General features: G+C 41.2%; 1 protein-coding gene across 1 annotated transcript in view; it reads left to right on the top strand.

The window, feature by feature from the left end:
* Camkmt (calmodulin-lysine N-methyltransferase) overlaps window positions 1-21,631 on the top strand; it is a 399,762-nt gene that overhangs the window by 9,301 nt on the left and 368,830 nt on the right. The window contains exons 2-3 of the mRNA XM_057791968.1: window positions 149-321; window positions 14,355-14,419. Coding sequence (XP_057647951.1) covers window positions 149-321; window positions 14,355-14,419 — 238 coding nt within the window. The remainder of the gene's footprint in view (window positions 1-148; window positions 322-14,354; window positions 14,420-21,631) is intronic.

Raw genomic sequence — 21,631 nt, 5'->3', positions numbered from 1 at the left:
AAACTGTTACTGTCTTCACTGTTCCCAGTGCTCTGACATGTTTTGTCTGTCTTCCTCTGAATTAGTCTGAATAATCCAGTACCCTATTATTGGGACCTAATCTTATGCTATGTGTAATATAACCCCAATATTTGATTTTATTTCAAAGGTTCTGAAGCAGAAACAGCTGGATGACTGCCTGAAACATGTCTCTGTGAGAAGATTTGAATCATTTAATCTGTTCTCAGTCACAGAAGCCAAAAAAGGGAGAACTGAGGAAGAGGCTGGTGTGTGGGTCCAGTACACAAGCATCCTTTATCCTGAGTACAGTATCTCCTTACGGTGAGTGCTCTTCTAGTTCAGGCTTGAAGAAGGAAACCCGTGCACCAAGCAGCCCTGTGTGCCTGCTGTGAATCTGCAGCAGTCTTTGTTAGAACTCAGCTTTGCAACTTGATGTTGGAAAGTCTGCTGCCTTAGACAGAATATTTTATGCTTCTGTTTCATAAAAAACACAGGTATCAAATGAAAGAGACAACTTTAAGAAATACTTTTGAAACCTTCTAAAAAGACAAGTAAATTTGCTCAAATCACTTCATTGAAAGATAACTCTCATTGTAGTTTAGCTCATTGCTGCTTTATTTCTAAAAACACCTTTTATATTTATCGTATGCAAGTATCATTTATCATATTGTTTGCAAGTTTGTACTCTTGCAAAAATCAACATCTAATAAAGACATGCTTGTTACTATCTTAGTGTTCTATTGCTGTGAAGACCAAGACCAAGGCAGCTCTTATAAAAACAAAGCATTTAACTGGCTTCCAGCTCCAGAGGGCTGGTCCATGGTCATCGTGGTGAGAAGCTGCCAGGCATGGAGCTAGAGCAGTACTGAGAGCTTTATATCCTGATCTACAGGCAGCAGACAGAGAGACCACACAGGGCCTGGCCTGGGCTTTTGAAGCCTCAAAACCTTCCTCCAGTCTCCAGTAATAGATCTCCTCCAACAGGGCCACACACACACACACACACACACACACACACACACACACACACACCCTGGGCCACAAGGCCTAATCCTTTTCAAGAAGTTCCATCAGCCCAGGACCAAGCATTTAAACATATGAGCCTATGGGGACCATTCTCATTCCAACCACCACATTCAACTGAGACTCAAACTTCATGCAGTGTTTTTAAATAAACTCAGTACTTTTAGAAGCATTTAAAAAAAAAACTTAAAAAGAAATTCTGCTACCTTTACTAGGTCTTGCTGTGTTGTCAGACAAGAAAAATAATTCATTTAAGGATAAAGTGGGTTGCAAACAAGGGGTTCATTTAACTGTTCTCACAGCATTGGATTTTGACAAAAAAGCCCAGTTCTTTGGGGTGAAGAAGACGAAGTAAAAAGAGAATTTTTCCAAGCTATACTTCAAGTAGTAGTTATCTGAAAATTGAGCGTTGGTATTTTTCCCGTTTATGTTTTGTCATTCTCAGAATAGAACCAGAAAAATAGGAGCTATGGGTCTTCTGAGAAGCATGCAGACTGTTGTCGTTTTTAAAATTATCTATTCAGAGATAAGAGGGTTGTAAACTGAAGTAGCAAGATCCCACTTATAACTGAGTGAATTACCTCCTACTTATATCCTGATGTTTGCAACAATACTGTAGTTGCTTCATTTTTATAAAAATCTGCCTTTTGTAACAGGATTGCACATTTCCGAGGGAGAGGGGGCACACATTGGTATCAACTGTAAGAAGAACAAAAAGTGTCGTGAGTGGAAGTGTGACTGAACACGGCCTAGACGAGGCAGGAATAATGTTAAGAGGTCATTGTCATGAAGGATATCTGTTTGCAGCACTTTAGGTTGAGGTTTCTAAATTTTCAAAGGTGCCAAAATAGCTAACCATTTGGGTAATTGACTCGAATGGGGGCGAAAGAACAGGTGTAAGGATCCGAGCGGTTTTTTGGATTTATTTGTTTGTTTGTTTGTTTGTTTGTTTTTCCCAAGACAGGGTTTCTCTGTGTAGCCCTGGCTGTCCTGGAACTCACTCTGTAGATCAGGCTGGCCTCCATCTCACAGAGATCCGCCTGCCTCTGCTGGAATTAAAGGTGTGTGCCACCACTGCCCAGCTAGGATCTGGTTTTTTAAATACTTGTTTTATTGACAGCACAAATTAAAAGACATGAAGTCAGTGACTTGAGAACTTGTCTTTACGTTAGTTGTGAAATTCTATCTAAAGCATGGCAGTCACTTTTCTTTTTCTTTTTTCTTTTTTTTGGGGGGGAGGGGATGGTCTCACTATGTAGCCCCTGACTGACCTAGAACTCACACTATTCAGATATGTTTGTCTTTGAACTCACAAAGACCCATCTCCTTTTGCCTTCTATATGTGCTGATATTAAGGCATATGTCACCACACTCGGCAACTTAGTGTTTTGGTGTAGGTAATCTACTTAGTCCTTGCTAGAGAGTAAAGTACATTACATATTACTAAGTGCCTTATAAAAAGCTAGGTGCTTTGATATTTTCTGGTTCTGGGAATTTTTTTGGTATGTTTGTTTTTGTTTTTTTGTTTTTTGAGACAAGGTTTCTCTGTGTAGCTTGGAGCCTGTCCTGGAACTTGCTCTGTAAACCAGGTTGGCCTCAAACTCCCCCCTTCCCCCCCGAGTGCTGGGATTAAAGGTGTGTGCCACCATCACCTGGCTGATTCTGGAAATTTTTATGACATACCTGGCTGTTTCCGGAATTTTTTATGATAAGTGTAGGAAGTAGGAATAAAGATGATTATCAACTGATAGTGTGTGCAAATGAAAGAGATAGAAAACCAGAATGATCCAGAGTCTCAGGAATAAACTTGAAAAGCTATTTTCTTGCTTCTTCTTGTAATAAAAGTCAGAGTTGGAGCAGGAATAATTTTCTAACTTCTCAATGCCCAGTAATTGTTGGCCACAGAGAGTGACGTTTTCCCCTCTTGTGTTTTTACCCATAAGGCCTCGTTATCCTTCTCATCACCTGGAGTCTTGGTTATTGTATGGATTGAATTTTTTCCAATAACAGTTCTATGTAAATATTCATTTTTGAAAGAATAAATAAGAATGTGTCTCTAGAACTATGGCATAGAGTCCTAACTGTGATTTTGGCCTTGGAAGTTGCCAATTTTACCTCTTTTTGCACTCTGTTTAGCGTCCTTCTACAGTAGCAGTCAAAAGTCACAATGCCTTAAGCACACTGAATTCCATAGTAGAGCACAGTCTCAACAAACATCCATGGTGACGGTGACACTGATAGTGGCTGGCAACTGACGTCTGCTCAGTGAGCAGTCCCTGTGTGTTAGCGTCTATTAACAACAGCCAGTTTAGGAGGACACCACCAGCATCCTCACTTCCTAAACGAGGGATGGTCTGGTCCAGGTCACACAGCCGGTCTGCTGGAACAGTTTACACTTTAAAACAGGCGTGGGACCGTGACTTCCAGGTAACTCTCCTCTTGCTATCCCTAGATACCCTCTCCGGAACAGACATAAAGTCCATACTTTTAGCTTCTACATAATCCTGCCTCTTAAAAATTGGAGACGAGGTATGTTGATTTCCTTAATGATTATTGCGATTATCAACTGCCTGCTTTATATATAACCCTGTTATGCTAAAGAATTTTACTGAAATTACCAGAGGAGCCTAGATGGGAGAATTTTGCCAACAGCAGTTCATATTTTCCCTTAGCAAATTTTGTTCACGATTTTTCACCTGTTTTATTATTTTTGCTTATTTTCTTTTATCTGCTCAATACAAACCCCACTCCTATTTTTTTCTATCTCATATTATTACTTTTAACCTGTTTTTAAATAAGATTTCTTAGCAGTATTACCTCTTTTCAGTATTATTGATAGATATTCTGAAGTATTCTGTAGTAGTTTTTTTGTTTGTTTTAGTGCAACAGCTAAAAGGAATGGATCTTTAAAAAGTAATTTTGAATAAAGTACTACACACACACACACACACACGGATAATTATATGTAATTTTTTTGAGACAGAGTCCCACTGTGTAGCCCTGGCTGGCCTGGAACTAGCTATACAGAGCAGTCTGGCCTTGAACTCAAAGATCTACCTACTTTGCCTCCCATTCTATATTTTTCAAGTTTGTTCAATACAATGTTATGAAATAATTGGAGAAAAAATAAATAATTTTAGGTCAGTTCAAACCAACAAATGTGTATTAGTATCTTGTATATAAATAATCAGGAATATAAACTATGCTTCCCTCTGGGAGCTAAAGACATAAAATGTGACAATAACGAGAATGAAGAAAGAGCGGCAGCCTCCCGCCACACGGTACGTGATTGACCGCCAAATAATTAAACCTTAGCATGGGTCACCCTAGAAGTGCTCTTTTTGGAAAGCACCAATGGGTGGGAGTTTATACTGGATCTAGAAGTAATAGAAGGTTCTGGAGAAGGAGAAATTATTCCCGATGAGAACAAGGGTCACGAAATAGATAAGATGAAGATGCCAAGGCAGAATGATCTGGGCTACTGAAAAGGCCGTCTCGGTCCCAGGGAGAGGGTCCTAGATGCAGAGCGATCATACAGGTGAGCTCGCTTTCTCTGTCTCACTCCCGGCACCCAGAGTCGCCAGCACAGCTCAGCAGAGGGCACAGAGTGATTCTCTTTCATTCATAGTCCTTGGTATCTATTCTCCCCACCTTGATTAAACCTCCTTGTTTCTAGCCCTTTGAAGTTTATTAGACTCAATGTAGATAACCAAAGAAAGTAAATAAACAATTGTGAATTTGAAAGTATTTATTTTACTAAGTTATGTAAATTATAAAATTATGATTATTTAAAACTAGAACTTTGACCATTATTTTCTCTTAGCGTTACATAATGGTACTTAAAATGATGAAATAACAAATGTCTCATAGTAGCTTTTCTTTCTTTTTTTTTTCTTGTTTTGCTTTTTTGTTTTGTTTTTTTTGGACAGCATTTCTCTGTGTAGCCCTGGCTGTCCCGGAACTTGCTGTATAGTCCATGGTGGCCTCGAACTTGGAGACCTACCTGCCACATATCTCCAAAGTGCTGGGATTAAAGGTGTGCTCCCCCACTGCCCAGCCATAATTTTTCATGAAGAGCAAAATTTTGGCCTATTAGACCATAGGCTAGAGTGTGAAACCACAGGATCTGTTCTCATGTCTGTGTTTGAGAATGGTTCACTATTTGGAAACAGTTGAGACTGAGGAATGAAATGAGGTGTTACTCCTAGCCTTGTCTTTCTGGTACTTTGGTTCTTAGAACATTGTAGATGCTGTTGCTATTAGTTAGAGGCATACAGAAAACCACAGCAGACCAGAAGATGCCTTTGCTAAGAGGACTTTTTATTAAAAATCACCTCCACCCTGTGTTATAAGCTATGATTCATCATTGTATAGAACTTAATGTGAAGGAACTAGGTATTGTTTCTAAACCTTATTTTTTAAACTTAATTTTCCTGTGGCCAAATTTTGATATTTTGAAAGGTTTGAAATCCTTCCATTATATGTGAAACCATACATGCCAGAGTTATTAGTTTATAAATGTGTGCGTATCTTAAGAAAAGCAAAAGCCGAGAGGCCTGACCCATCCTCTGTCTTTGAATATGACTGCTGTTGCTATGGTAATTGCTGAATTAGAAGGCCAGCACTTGACTTTTGGCTTGCCCTAGAAGTGTAGGATGGGCAAGAAGTCAAGAATGTGGCTTTGACTGTGCTGCTTTTTTATTATACTAAATGCACCACCATGAAATCATGTATTGCTCTTAGGGAAAGGAAAAGACAAATGAAACCATTACACTGAGATTAGTATGTACCTTCTGAGTGCCAAGGCAATGCTGGTGACAGGAATGATTGGTTCGTGCAGATGGGTGTGTGGTGATTATCCTTACATACCTGCCATATTATAGGTACCTATTTCAATACACATTTCCTGTCAAAAATTGTAATATTTTGGTGGATGTGAAGTGTCATCTCAGTGTGTTACAATTTGCATTTCCCAGTGATGTCAGGGTTACTACCCAGTGCTAAGAGCAGAGGCAGGAGAAGGTAGTAAGTTGGGGTGGTGGTGCCTGTGTACAAGATATATCAATATACGTGTGTGGTACTGTCAATGAAACCATTATTTTTGTGCACGAACTAAAAAAATAATTTAAAAGCTGGCAAGGCTGGAGAGATGACTTAGCATTTAAGAGCACTGTCACTTTTAGAGTTCCTGGGTTCAATTCCCAACACCCACTTCTAAATGGACTCTGATACCCTATTCTGGTGTGCAGACATACATGTAGACAAGGTGCCCATATACATAAAGTATATAAACAAATCTTTAAAAAATGAAAAAAGAGGCAAGACTAGCTACTGAACAAATAGGATAACTGAATTTATTTAAATACAAAGCTTTAATTTTAGGAATGGAATTGTAAGAGGTCTTAAACAGCTTTTAGTTTTATTTTAGAAAATCTTTATAGGACCTTTAAAATATCCAGTGTGTATGGAGAACTCAAGTTCATTGAGTCATATTTTCAAGTAATATTGTCATAGATGTTGACTAATTATGACTTAATTTTCTACTTTATCTTAACTCCTTCCTGATTGCTTATGTAGTTTGCTTATATATAAATATATTGTTTCATAAATTAAAATGGTGCCTAGAATGTTCTTCAAACTTATCTACATTCCATGTAGATATCATCTATTTTCTTATAATGCAGATAAGACTTTGAAAGTCATTTTTTTATTACATAAAAATAAATACTTCAAAGTCAGTTGCATGTACAGTCTGTTGTTAAATATTTTTCTTCCAAAAACCTGTACTTTTGTAGTCCTTTTTTTTTCTTTTATAGTCTTTTAGGACACATTCCACTCTGTGGTTACTTTTTCTGCCTATTAATCAAGGTAAAATTCAATGCCCATTTACCATTATAAAAAGGATTTTGATGCATTTCTCTGTCCCTTCTTTTTATAGTCAGTGTTGTGTGGCTGTCACTCTTATGCAACCAGCATTAATCCCAAAGTTAAGAACATATCCATTGCCAGCAGCTTCCCTCCCCCTAATATCTGGCAGCTTTTGATTTGCTTTTTTTTTTTTTTTTTTTGTGGGGGGAGGCTTTGTCTGTTCTAGACATTTCAGTATGTGGGATTTTATGTCTTCTTTTTTCACTTAGTATACTATTTAGAATTTTTGAAAAAATCATTTATCCAAATTCTACCATGTTTCAGAAAGTTATTCATTTTTCTATGGTCAATTAATATACCAGTACAGGATTAATAATACATTTTAATCCTTACCATGAGCTAATGGACAATTTGAGTTGTTTATACCTTTTGTCTGTTATATGTAATGCTACTGTGGACTTTCATGTGCACCTTTTGTGTGTCTGTGAACATATTCTTTTAATTTCTTAGCATGTAGCTTGGGATGAAATGGCTAGAAAATGTATGTAGTTGCTACACGTTTAACTTTTGTAGAATGGCCAAACTCTTTTTCATAGTGGCTTCTTGTTGACCAAGGTTTCTGTCTCACAGGGCCCTGCAGCCGTTCAGCCCCAAAGAAATACACAGAGGTCTACATTAGTTATAAATTGATTGGCCCGTTCGCTCTGGCTTCTTATTAACTAATTCTTATATCTTAAATTGGCCCATTATTCTTGTCTATGTTAGCTACGTGGCTTGGTACCTTTTTTGACGAGGCAGTCACATCTTGCTTCCTGTGGCCGGGTTACAACTATAGACTGCATCTTTTCTCTTTCCATGATTCTCGTTGCCCTGCCTCTACTTTCTGCCTGGTCGCCCTGCCTATACTTCCTATACTGGCCAATCAGTGTTTATTAAACAAGTACAAGAAAGAAATCTTTACTGGGTAAAACCATTGTCCCACAGCAGCTTCTTAACATTCTTGCTAGGAATGAATGAGAATTCTTCATGTTTGTCAGCACTTGTTTTTGTTTTTAAATTAACTAATTAGTTTATTTTGTGTATGGGTGGTTTGCCTGCGTGTATGTCTGTGCACTACGTATGTGCTTGGTGTCTACAGAGACCAGAAGAAGGCATTGGATCCCCCAGGACTATAAATGATCAGGAGCCACCAGGGAATTGGACCTAGTTCCTTGGTAGAGGATCCACTGCTCTTAATCACTCAGCCACCTCTCAGCCCCCTTTGTTTTCTATAAAAAAGTTATGTCTCAGTGTTGTGAGATGACATTTTACTGTGGTTTTGATTGTCATTTCCTATGTCATTGAAAATGAAAGATGCTGAGCATCTTTTATGTATTTATGATATATCTTTGCATTCAAATGTTTACCCATTGTAAATTAGATTGTTTATATTTTGGTTCTTAAGTTATAAGGCTTTCTTTTTAACTCAAAACTAATAATTATATTTATGTAGTACAATGTAATGTTTTCATGTCTTTATGTAATGTGTAATGGTCAGGCCAGAGTACTTAGCTTAGCCGGCACCTCACACATCAGTCATTCTTTTGTGATGGAAACATTGAGTATCCTCTCTACCAGTTCTTTTGAAAGAATTTTTTTTATTTGACTTTTTGAGACAGTTTCCCTGTGTAACAGTCCTAGCTGCCTTGGAACTTGCTCTGTAGACCAGGCTGGCCTCTAACTTAGAGATACACTTGCCTCTGCCTCCTGAGTGCTAAGATTAAAGGTGTTTGCCACTTCTGCTTGGCTAATTGTTCATATTTTTATAAGTAGAATTGTGAGATTTGGTTTCCTGTTTTTCTACCCTTAACAATTTAAAACATGCACTCTAAAACATGCACTCTAAAACATGACTTTCAACAATGACAGTCCCTGCTTCAGTATTAACTCAGAAAATTGTGGTAATAACTTAGTATGGACTCTTTTCTTTCTTTTTTTGCAAGGGGCATTGGTTTCAAGACAGGGTTTCTCTGTGTTGCTTTAGTGCCTGTTCTGGAATTAGCTCTTGTAGACCAGGCTAGCCTCGAACAGAGATCCTCTTGCCTCTGTTTCCCAAGTGCTGGGATTAAAGGCTTGTGCTACCACTTCTCAGCAGAATAGTGTGGACGTTGAAGGTAAGCATTTTACTTCCTTATCCTAGTTCTTGTTTAAGGAATGTAGGGTGGAAAGTGTTACACAATGTCTTAGGGTCTATTGCTGTGATGAGACTGTGACCACGACAACTCTCATAAAGGAAAAGGAAAGCATTTATCTGGGGCTTGTTTACAGTGCAGTCTATTGGTCTGGTGTCAGCATGGTGAGAAGCATGGCGGCTTGTAGGCAGACATGGTGCTAGGGAGGTATCTGAGAGTTCTACATCTGGATCAGCAGGCAACCCAAAGAAAGGGTGACACTAGGCTTGGCTTGAGCATCTGAAACCTCAAAGTCTACCCTAGTGACAGATTTCCTCCAACAAGGCCACACCTCTTCCAACAAGGCCAAACTTCCTAATAGTACCATTCCCTAAGGACCCATGGGAGCCATGCTCATTCAGATATCACATGTAACATCCTCTTGCCTCAGAATTAATTTTAAATGCTTTGTCCTGATTGTGTTGTTTAAAGGGATGAGGGAGAAAAGGAAAAGGAGAAATTCAGTAATTCTGCTTTTAGGATTTCTTTTTTGGACAGGGTCTCTAGCCCAGGTGGGATTTAACTTCTCCATGTAGCCAAGACGGCCCTTAAATCTTACTTTCTCATAATGCTGGGTTACAGCCTTTTTTTTAAAAAAAAAACTTTTTAAGGGAAGTTATCAGAAAGAGGCTTGATGGTAATCTACAATTATCCCACTACAGTAGTGTGTGTGACAGCTCCTCACTGGGTGCAGTCGTAAAATCCAACGTGAAGTTTGTGTTCAGGAATTGTGCTGCTGACAGTCAGAGTCATCCACAATTGCTCTTTCAACTTCTGAGCAGTAGTTAAGATCATGTGACAGAGGATACTGGATGTTGAATCTGTTTAGAATACATTATAAAAACCACAAATTGCAAATCAATATCTATCAAAGTTTAGAGAACGGATTTGAAGAGTGTGTTGTAGCACGTCTAATAAAAACCCAGAGACAGAAATTGAGGTCCAACCTGAAAACCAGAAAAGCAAGGCAGTTGAGCCACTAGAGAAATCTTACCTCTACCAAGGCTAGGTGACCATAGACTAAGCAGCCTTTGCCTCCCTCTCCTCCCATTTTTATTCCCTCTAGTGCTGGGATTAAAGGTGTGACTGACTCCCTACGACTGGGATTAAAGGTGTAGACCACCACCACCTGGATTTGTTTCTGCACTGATTCTGTGTAGCCCAGGGTGGCCTTGAACTCACAGAGATCCACCTACCTCTGTCTCCCACATCCTGGGATAAAAGATGTGGATCACCATTACCTGACTGATGTAGGTGGGTCATCTGTCTATGTGTTACCTTCATTGGTTAATTAATAAAGAAAACTGCTTGGCCTGATAGGTCAGAACATAGGTAGGCGGAGTAGATGGAACAGAATTCTGGGAGGAAGAAAGCAGTGAGGCAGTCGTCATGAAGCTCTGGCCCAAGGTGGACATAGATTAGAATCTTCCCAGTAAGCCACCATCTTGTGGTGCTACACACATTAATAAAAATGAGTTAATTAAGATGTGAGAGTTAGCCAGTAAGAGGCTAGAGCTAATGGGCCAAGCATTGTTTAAATGAATACAATTTGTGTGTTGTTATTTGAGGTGTAAAGCTAGCCATGCGGGAGCCAGGCTGGACGAAAAGCAGGCCTGCTCGCCTCATCACTACACCTGACCTCTAGTGGCTTCAGCTTTTCCTTTAATCTTCAGGAAAGATTTATTTATCAAAATACAAATATACCACTACAGTGTGTTCCAAAATATTAACTAGTTATCTCTGCATGTTAGGGTTTTCATGTTTTGTTATTTTCAAAGGACTCATATATTGCTCGCACATTTTGGAACATGCTGAGTTCTGTCCCATGTCATGCCCTGTCCTGCATATAAAATGTTTATATTTTATAGTTGTCAGTGACTTTAGTGACTCCCATGTTCATAGAGGAGATATAGAGTTATAATACAGTTCAAAAGCTTCAACTGATGGTTGATTACTTCATTTCTTTGGATTATGGTAAGTTTGAGCTCAGTATTTAATTGGCAGTTATGATTGCAGATGACTATGCAGTCTCAATGATTCTGTCAGAGAAATGGTATTCTGATAGAAATAAAAGCTTTTTTTCCTGGTAATATTAGTATTCTCTTGATATATAGATGTGTGTAATAGCACCTTCACTACCTAGACAACAGGATGCTAATGATTGGATGTCTCAGAGTGATAAAGCCATTGACTGTGTGAGTTATCCCTTGTATCATGTTAATAAAGTCTTTTGTTACCCGCCCCCATTTATGTTGGGTATAAAATCTGTGGAAGAATAAGCAGGCAGATTTCAGTCACTGGAATGCCCTCCCCATACTTTCTATGGTTTCTGTCCTGTTATTTTTTATGCATCTTCATATTCTTTACTATATTTATAAAATTCCCATGCCTCTACCCTGGTAAGAAGTATTTTTGTCGAGGCCAGTCCTTGACATATAACTTTATATACACACACACACATATTCTAGCCCCATCTGTACTGTCTTTTGAGTTTTAATGACAAAGTTAAAGTAGTTCTGATGCAATGCATTTCCAGTGCTGATTATACTATAAACAATCAGAATGCCCGGAAGCAGCTACAGCTGTAATTCTGAGGGTGAATTAGAAGATCATGGTGCTCTAGCTGAAACTATTGCCAGTTGGATCCCTTACTAACATCCAGATAATCAAGTGCAATATTTGAAGAGAGAGTGGAGCTAACGGAGACAGAATTGAGATTAGGAGTAAATGCCATGAGTCCCTTTTGCCTGCTAAGGGTTCCAGCTGCCCATAAGTGACTCCTGACTGACTGGTTCCTTGTGACTGGTTTTGTGATTAGTGCACTGCTGCAGCAGAACTTTCTGTGTTACTGAGAGTGGTTCTGGGGTCATGTGTGTGTGTTTTCTTTTATTCTAAAATTCTCTGGGTGTATATATATATATATATATATATATATATATATTTAACTTGTGTCTTTAAGAATTTGCTTGTATGTAACTATAAATTATTTTCTGCTAAACAGTGATTTAAAATGTATATTATTTAAGCTGTTGATTATAATCATGACATGCTATTACATCAAATACTCTGAATCCATGATTTGAGTTTTTCCCCTTTTCTCTCTAGTGGGTAGAAACTATTTTAAAACTATAACATGGTAGGGTTCATTAGTATTAGGTGTTAGGCATATTCTTAAGACAAGCCTCTCCACCAATGCAAATAATTCCAACCAGACCAAATTAGTCTGAATAAAAAATGCCTACATTTAAAGCAGTACTCCCAGGTGGCTGGGAGAACCTGGGAAGGCGGGGGAGGGAGGAGAGAGGAGACAGAGTGAGCAGGGGGGACCATGCAAAACCCAAAGACCACGTGTTCCTCTTCTGGGTGGCAGCCTCCTTTGAACACCAGCCTAGAAGTAGTGCTTGCTGTTAGCTGCCGAGTATAGGAGGCCCAACGATTTTCCTGTGGTGGGGGGAAGATTGAACCTACCGTCTTGGCGGGATAAGAAGATTGATTCCCCAGGTGACATCCAGAAAGTTGAAGAGGTGAAAGGCTGCTTTTTGCTGTGTGGATGGCTTTGCCAAACCCAAAGGCAAGCCTGGAGGCAAAATATCCTTTGCAACCACATATCTTCTTGGAGGAGCTAAAGGGTGCCATGGGAGCTGGCATGTCTCTGTGTTAGAAGCTCTTTTGTTAAATGCTATACTCTCAGATCTGTAAAGGCGCTTGAGAATTGGGTACCATTACCTGATATTTAAACTGGGCATATAAGCTAAATTTAGACATGTATTTTATCCAATTAGTTGCAGCTTACCAATGCTAGTAACTGTAAGAAGATTAAATAAAAGGGGTGTTTTAATAAGTCAAAGAACACTAGCACACGTGGGTACTCTTACCCAAGATGGTAGTGGGGTCAAAATGGCAGTTACCCATGTGTTTGTGTTTTTCTAGAGCTGTTTTAGTGTGGAGTTAGAAATTCTACTGATCTTAAAATGAGTACACATGCACACAGAAACATAAATTGAGCATACTATGAGAACATATCCACAAAGTTACACAGACATACTGTGGCCACATTATTCTAACAGACAGACAAATAAAACACTTTTAGAAACGTGTCAGCTGACCAACTTAAAAATCCCGGTGTAGGTAGGTGGCAGAAGACAGGGAAGCTCAGCAAACAGCTGGAAGGGGAAGGGGAAGGGACCCAGAGTGATCCAGTGTAGTTAGGTGGCAGAAGCCAGGGGAGTGGAAGGACAGGAAACAGATTTGTTTTATAAAATCCCAGAGTGAGAAAAACAGCAAATAGCTAGAGAGCAGGGAGAAGGGAGTAGCCAGGGAGCATGGCAGAAGCACGTGTCTTATTTTACATTGCTTGTTATATAGCCCCAATTTAAAAGGATTTTTGTAAAAGGCTGCCCAAGGGCATTTGAGTAATCGGCTTGGAATCGCAAGAACCCATTAGAAGCCTATGCCTATTAGGACTCAAGCCTGTGGCAATGTATCTTTTGGACAATGCTCTTGAGTAAAAACGAGTGCATGAGAAATGAGTGGCGGATGTCTCCAAACACCCAGGTCTCATCTCAGCCGTGTGGGTCAGGCGTTTGGCATGACGGCTATTTCATCAGAAAGCCCAAAAAACGACAAAAAAATAAAGGTGCGCAAAAGGGCCCCCAGGGACTGGCCATGTACTCCAAAAGGGGAACTCACCGAGTTGAAGCCAATGTTAGCCTGGCAGAGAGCGTGTGAGAAGGACATTTTCCCAGCTCACGATGCTGGGCCTATGGGAAAAACAGACCCCCTGGATAGAAACTCCATATATTAGGAATATTCCTAAGATGAACCTCTCTGCTGATGCAAATAATTCCAATCAGATCAAATTAGACCGAATAAAAGATGCCCACATTTGCTGCTGCGCTCCCGCTCCCGGGTGCCTGCGAGAGCTTGGAGAGGAAGAGAGAGAGGGAGAGAACAGGGGGACCACACAGTACCCAAAGACCACGTGTTCCTTTTCTGGGCAGCAGCCTAAATAGCCTGTGGGAGTGGGCCACCGCTTGGCAGGCTTTTTTGACCCTCCCCGGGGAAGGGGTCACCTCTTGGCGGGCTTTCCCGGAGGTGGAGTCTGGACCAAAGCAACTTTCAGGGGGAGGGGGCTTCCAAAGGTGGATGCTTGGTATTACATTGGATATATCACAATTTGCTCTCAGATTTAAAAAAGGATTAGACATACTGTTATTTCAGAAATGTTAAATAAAATGCTCTATTCCTTTGCAGGTTTAATAGTGGATCCTTGAATGTTGAAGACGTTCTTACCAGCTTTGACAATACAGGAAATGTCTGTAAGTTATGTGCTAACTGTAAAATGTATTCAGTGCTTTAAAAAGCAACTTTCAGTTTTTATCTGCTGTTTGTTATACTTACTGTGTATATATTTCTATGTGTATGTGCACGCACACATAAATACATATATTCTTATGTATGAATATATACACATATACATACATATTAAAACCCTTGGTGCGGTTAGCTGTAAAACATGCCTCATAGGCGATGCATACTAAAGGGTGTGTGGCAGTTTTCACAAAAACTTTATGGCGATGTGTGTATTTGTGTGTGTGATGGAACATAGATCGGAAGGAAGTCTGGACTCTCCAGTACTGTTCCTTCTGTTTCTTGTTTCCATTGGGACTTTTTTGAATCAAGTTGTTGGTCTGCTTCTGCTGGCTTTGGGTGCTTTGCTTTTTAAAACAGATTAGATATAGAACATGTTCTTCATGATATACTTAAAATCCAAGGTTTTGTTTATATACTATTACGGGATATATTATATTTTTGACTAAGCCTCTGATTAATTGGTGATCTATTTCTCTGCTGAGAATTTCACTTAAGCAATTCTAAAATAATGCCATATGATGATAGAAATCAGCCAAGAATATATCATGTCACAGTTAAGTAACATGATAAGAGCTGTGTATCCCCTAACTTGTTGCACAGGATACTTAGCAAAATAATGAATCAATAGTAAAATATGACCATTTCAAATTTAAAAAGAACTCAATTTTTTTCTTCAGAGGAAATATATAATAAATTATTATCTATACTTAAATGATAAAATTTGCAACTACAATTGTTTTACCAAATGGATGGATTTGAATTGAATAATGTGTAATAATAGATATTAATTTTGTTCTATGACCACAATTTGGCTAGCTCTTGACAAAATTATATTTTGTCACTAAGGAGTCTGTAAGTGTTCTAAAACTACCCTAAAATATTTAAAATGTAGGTTTCTTCTGCATGGGCAGTAATAGGTACCTTTTAGTTTATATGTATTGGCCTTTACTGAATTCTGACTTGGGTGTACCTTGTAGTTTTGCTGGTAGCTAGGCAAGGACCGGTGAAGGGATGCTATGGTGGTAGAGTATACTGGAGTAATGTTAAATATCCTTATGTCAGCCTTGTGCACACACAGGTTCAGAATGTGCTCCTGGAATGAGAAGTAGAGAAGTTTTAGTTTAGTAGCCTAGAACAAGTGTTGTTTTCCTGACTTAGTGCCACCTAGGGCCACTAGCTGGCAGCACATGTGATAAAGGTAGTTTCCTAATGGTCCAAATTATTATTTCACATGTGAATTGTCGCAGTCTTCTTGACCAGCAAGAAGGACGCAACACCAGAGCTCTTCCTGCTGCAGTTTATTTCGGGACCTTTATTCACAACTTCTTTCTCCTCTTTCTCTCTCTCTCTCTCTCCCTGGGCAAACCTCTCTCAGCCCTTAAGTAGGCCTGGGCCGCCAACCCCAGATTGCCAGGTGGGCACTGCCCATAGGTCCACGCATACGCAAGCAGCTGACAATCATTGCATGATAATAGCATAAGTCAGGCCTAGTTGAAATTAGGAGTTGATTATCAGAGAGCACTCGCTTTCGGGATCGCGGAGGGCGGAAGCCAGCACCATCAGGTGCGGCTCCACGCAGCTCTCTACACATAGCCATCAGGTGTGACTCCACGCGGCTCTCTACAGTTCCCCCTTTTTGTTTTGTAAAGCAACAGGCAAGAGTAGAGGTCTGATCTCTGTTAAAAATGAAACATGTACTAGTGTCTGTCCAGGTGTCATCCACCCAGAGAACACTAGACCTGTCCGGTGTCTTTTTTCAGAGGTGGGAGTTAGACACCAACCCACATGCAATCAGACTTGCTCTTCTTGAGGTTGATGTATGCTTACCTCAAGTGCAGTGCGCAAGCCTCGCATCCTGTGCTCGCTTACATCTCTAGCCAAACTTGGGGAGACTGTCCTGCTTCAATGGCCGTGAAGGCCTGAATGATCATAACTGCGATGCTGTGAAACCCTTATGGGACAAATGCACCACAGGCATACCAGGGAGGCAAGCACCATTAAGCCTGCCAGGGCTCCTACTCCCGCCCACTCCTTCAGATGATCCATGGAGTGATCCAGGAGGATAGTCCTTCTGCCAGGCTGGTATCCATGCGTGTGGAATCTGCAGTCGCCACTCGCAGCTTTTCCAGGTTGTTGTTCGAATTCACCAGACCAATTACCTAAAAGATATCTAGACAATTCTTTAGACAGATTAGCTGCATGAGTCATATTGAATGCTGGTCACACACAGCCCTGGATGGATAGAAATGTCTGACAGACTAGGGTATAGACTTGCCTCTCTTTTACCTGGGTCCTTTTTTTCCCCGTATCCTATTTCCCACACACCCTCTTCCCCTCAAGTGAACAGAGGTGTGTGACTATCAGACTCGGGACTTTTAGGAGTGGCTTTGCCATGACCCCAGGAGCAGTCAGAAACCACTGCTCCTTCAGCAGTCCCCTAAATAACATACCCCAACTGCCATACCCCCATGGCACATTCATTCTTGTCAGCTGAGTGCATGGAAGACACCTTCTCCCTCGTGCACCTCTTTGGCTTCCCTAGCAGCCCAGCTGATCCTGCTTCTGCTAAGTGACCATATGCTGCATTCTCATGGGTTGTCTGATCTTACACAGGATTCAAAGATGAATGCCCATGGCAACAGGCGTTAAGATTGCCAGCAGTAGGGTCCCCAATCACCACTGGACCCAACCTACCAGCCATAGGTCCACCTGCTCCTACAATAGGGCAGTCTCTTGATTTAAATTCGCTCTGCCGCAGACTCTTCAGCGGTGTGCAGAGCCTGAAACTGCCACTGCCTTTTTCTTGCCCCGCGGCTGCTCTGCGTTCTCGGGCCGCCCTGTGGGGTCTGTGCTCCAGCTTGTCTCAGCTCCAGCACTTGTTGTTGCGTTTGCTGATACTCTTGGCGCTGCTGTGGCATCTGCCAGGCTAGGCACCGACTGGGCTGAGGCAATGTGCCTTCCACCACAGCCACCTAGCAAAGCTCTGCTCCAGCTGCCTCCTAGCCCAGCTGTAGTTGTTCTGGGTCCAAACTGGTGCATGGAGTGGAGCAGAACTCAGGAAAGCAGGCTTGCTGCTCTGCAACCACTGAAGGGTCCCACTTAAATTATCTTTTAGGGAATTTGGACGTTGTCAATCTGGCTACTTCCTGCTGAGAGGGGGACGCTGCATTCTTAGTGCCATTTTCCAGTCGGGCTCGGAGTGGGTCGCGGCAAGGGGGAGGGGCAGAAGCTCCACCTCCCCACCGAGCTGGAAGGTGGAGGCGTGGTGGTGCAGAGTGGCCCTCCCTCTCCCCGACCCTGTTGGGGTGGGGCGGATCCTGTCCAGGCCTTTGCCCCAGGCTGGGACAGAGGTCCAGGCCAATGAGTTGCACTTCTGTGCCCTGAGGCAGGTCCCGGGTGTTTGCAGCCCCTCAGCGCCGCCTGGAGCTCCTTGGCCTTGGAGCCGCAGCTGCTCACACTCCACTGCTAACTCAGGAGGTCTCAGTAATTCAAACCACATGAATATAACTCCCTTCCTTAGCTTACCTTGTTCGGCGGCAAAATCCAGATCTCTACCAAGCTTGTCCCAGGATGACACATTAAGATTGCCAGAGACGGCAAACCAAGGTGCATTTGTGTCACGTTTAGCCAAAAACTTCTCCAATGTGCTCCGTAACAGCTTGTTAAGAGCCAGAAAAATCAGGCGTGATGTTGAAACGCCCATTCTAAAATCCTATTTTTTAGTTTTTCTTTGACCTGTCCACTCTTGTCGTGGCTCTCACTTCCCCGCTCTCCCTTCTTACCGGCAAGAGCGGAAAACCGGCTTTTTGTCGCGGATCCTCAATCTTTACCTGAGGATTATACGGTGCACCCCCTGACTGCAGCAAGTTCTGGGCTCCACGGAGAGAGGTTTGGAGGTTCCCCGTACGGGCCCCCACCTGTCGCGGTCTTCTTGACCAGCAAGAAGGACGCAACACCAGAGCTCTTCCTGCTGCAGTTTATTTCAGGACCTTTATTCACAACTTCTTTCTCCTTCTCTTTCTCTCTCTCTCTCTCCCTGGGCAAACCTCTCTCAGCCCTTAAGTAGGCCTGGGCCGCCAACCCCAGATTGCCAGGTGGGCACTGCCCATAGGTCCACGCATATGCAAGCAGCTGACAATCATTGCGTGATAATAGCATAAGTCAGGCCTAGTTGATATTAGGAGTTGATTATCACAGAGAGCACTCGCTTTCGGGATCGCGGAGGGCGGAAGCCAGCACCATCAGGTGCGGCTCCACGCAGCTCTCTACACATAGCCATCAGGTGTGACTCCACGCGACTCTCTACAGTGAATAATGTCTTATTCTTCTTCACCATTTTCTCCACCACCACACCTCCACGTTGTTGCACTGATAAATGGAGAGACTGTGTGTTGAGGATGTCCTTCCTGCTGTCTGTTGTTTGGTAGGAAACTTCAGAATGAGGGAGACACATCTACAATGGAATCCTCACTCAGAAATTTACCTTAAGCAATTTCTATCATCTCTGTGGACTGTACTTTATACATTTTATAGACTGCATGGACACCACAGAGCACCCTGTTTCTCACAGCTAATACTCAATAAGTGGAAACTAGTTATTTATTTGTTTATTGCTCTGGTATCACTCCTTTTCATATGTGCTTATAAATATGAACACTTTATGTTGTTAAGGATTAATTTAAAATAAATTTAAGTTGAAAGTAGACCCTAAGAATTATTTTGATATTTTAAAATGATTGAACTAAAAAGCCAGAAAGATTAGATAAAAAGCTAAATTGCTTATCAAAATGCATTATCATAATAGAGACTTAAGAGCCTGAAAATATTGCCAAGTGGCAGGTATAGTAACAGAAGCAAGGTATATCAAGACTTCTCTTCCTATGTAACTTTTTTTGGCATGCAAGTGCCTGTGGGCATGTGTGGTGTGTGTATGTACGTTCCGGGGAGTGGCTGTATGTGTGTATGCATGTGTGTGGAGGCCTGAGGTTGGGGTCAGGAGCTGGGGTCAGGAGCTTTCCACTGTTGTTGGTCCCTGCCTATTCACTGAAGCAAGGTCTCATAACAGAACCCAGAGCTTGTCCATGCAGCCAGCCTAGCTACCCACCTAGTCTTGGGGCCTTCCTAAGTGCTAGTGTTACAGTTAGAGACGGGCCACCAGGCCCAGCTGCCGCTTGCACGAGTTAGAGATGGGCCACTAGGCCCAGGTGCAATTTCCATTGGTTCTGGGGATTTGAACTGAGGTCATTGTGAGTGTGTGGCAAGTACATTCTCCACCGAGTCATTGCCCGGTCCTTCTGCAACATTTTACTCTCTAGTGTTTGTACATGGGAGTATATTGTCTCCCATCCTCCCCTCCTGTCTTTGTTCCTGCCCCTCTTATCTGCTCTTAGTTCCTTTTGTCCCCCTGGACAGTTCTACTTCCATGGCATAGATGGGTCTATAATTTATGTGATGATATATTTGCTCTTCAAGAGAACATCTATTGAAATTTTACTTAACGGACAAATAGGTCAAGCCTTATTTCAGCATAGCAAATACTAGTTACAGCTTTCATAGAATCATCATCTTAAAGTGCTCACGGACAAAAAAGTGGCTTTTCACTTGATACTTAAGTCTTTGTTGATGTTATTAGTGTCGCTAGGTTGCGTTTGTGAGCTGAAAGCCCAGCAGAGGGCGCTACAAGCATAATTCTCTTTTAGAGCACAGTACAACCAGCACGTCATGAATAATAACTAAGCTTTCTCTGTATAAACATTCGAGATGTGTTTACGTTCATTCATTTATTTCTAGTATAATGCATTTGCCAATCATTAATATAAAACTTTCCCTTATCTTTGAATGTATTTTGTTTGAAATGTCAGGTTTTGTCTTTCTAGCTTTAAGTAAAGGAATGGTTCTGATCCTTTTACCCTGATAGGCCCTTGAAGTTATGCCCAGGAATACCAGTTCCTATAGAACTCGTGTGCAAATGCCAGGGGATAGTTACAATGAGGAAAGAAGCTTCTCATGGTAGAAGTGATGGGCACAATTACTTAAGTTCTTTAACTTAATATTACTTAATAATAAAACAGTTGAAATAGTTTAGAGTCATGTTGTGCATGCCCAGTGAAGACAGTGCGCGCGTCATGTAGTAGAGTTATCCGCCTCATGCTCGTCGTATGCTTTTAGAGATAACATGAATATTAGTTCCCGAATTTCCAAGAAGATATGGGAAAAAAATCTCCCTAATTTTGGGAAATAATTATATAATTTTTATATTTCCTAATATATTTGAAAAGAAAATAGTCTTTGTACTTGCTTTCCTTATTTATGTTTTGTATGTAAACATCCAACCTTAAAATGGTTTTTATCTTGAGATATATTTTCACTAACTGATATTTATTCAATGTTGTAATAGGAAATTAAGATGGATTTGGTGGGGTGGATATGGTATGTAGTGGTAGAGTGTTTGCCTACTGTTTGCAAGTACCTAGGTTTGCCTTTTCACTGCAGAAAGAGACAAAAGTTTCACGCAGAATTCATCATTTCTACATCCCGACTCATTTTGTAGGACCCCAACACTGTGTTTGTGTATTTCTTTTGGCTTTTGTGGAAAGCATACTATGTTAGTCACCTCTCTAAGGCTAGGCATATCTGTTTCATTCTTTGGTTCCCACTACTCAAGAGCATCCTTCCTGAGATACCCAGGCTGCTCTGCAGAGAGGATGTGCTCAGTACCAACCTAAGGTGTGAGCTAGGGAGGAGTGAGGCCAGTGAGGGTTGCTTCCACGTTTGGCTCAGATACCCGGGCAACAGAGCATCTATCGGAGAGCACCCAGCTGGCTTCCTGCTTCTGTTTCCCTGTGGGCAGAATTTTCTTTCTTTCCTGCCAGTCCCTCTGACCTCTCATCAGAGAAGCCCCACTGTGTTCCCTTTCTCTAATGTTCTTTTTTCTAAACTTATTCTTTTCTTCTACTGAAATGAATTTTGTTTTTTGGTTTTTTGTTTTTTTTGTTTTTTTTTTTTTTGGAGGCAGGGTCTTTCTTTATAGTCTAGTCTGTCCTGGAACTCACTCTGTTGACCAGGCTGGACTGGAACTCACAGAGATCTGCCTGCCCCTGCCTCCCAAGTGCTGGGATTACAGACGTGTGTGCCACCAATACCTAGCTCACTTGCAT

The sequence above is a fragment of the Chionomys nivalis genome, chromosome 1, assembly GCF_950005125.1.
Source record: "Chionomys nivalis chromosome 1, mChiNiv1.1, whole genome shotgun sequence".
NCBI classification, from domain to species: domain Eukaryota; kingdom Metazoa; phylum Chordata; class Mammalia; order Rodentia; family Cricetidae; genus Chionomys; species Chionomys nivalis.
Note: the sequence above shows the minus strand (reverse complement) of the source record. Positions and strands in the feature narration are given on the sequence as shown.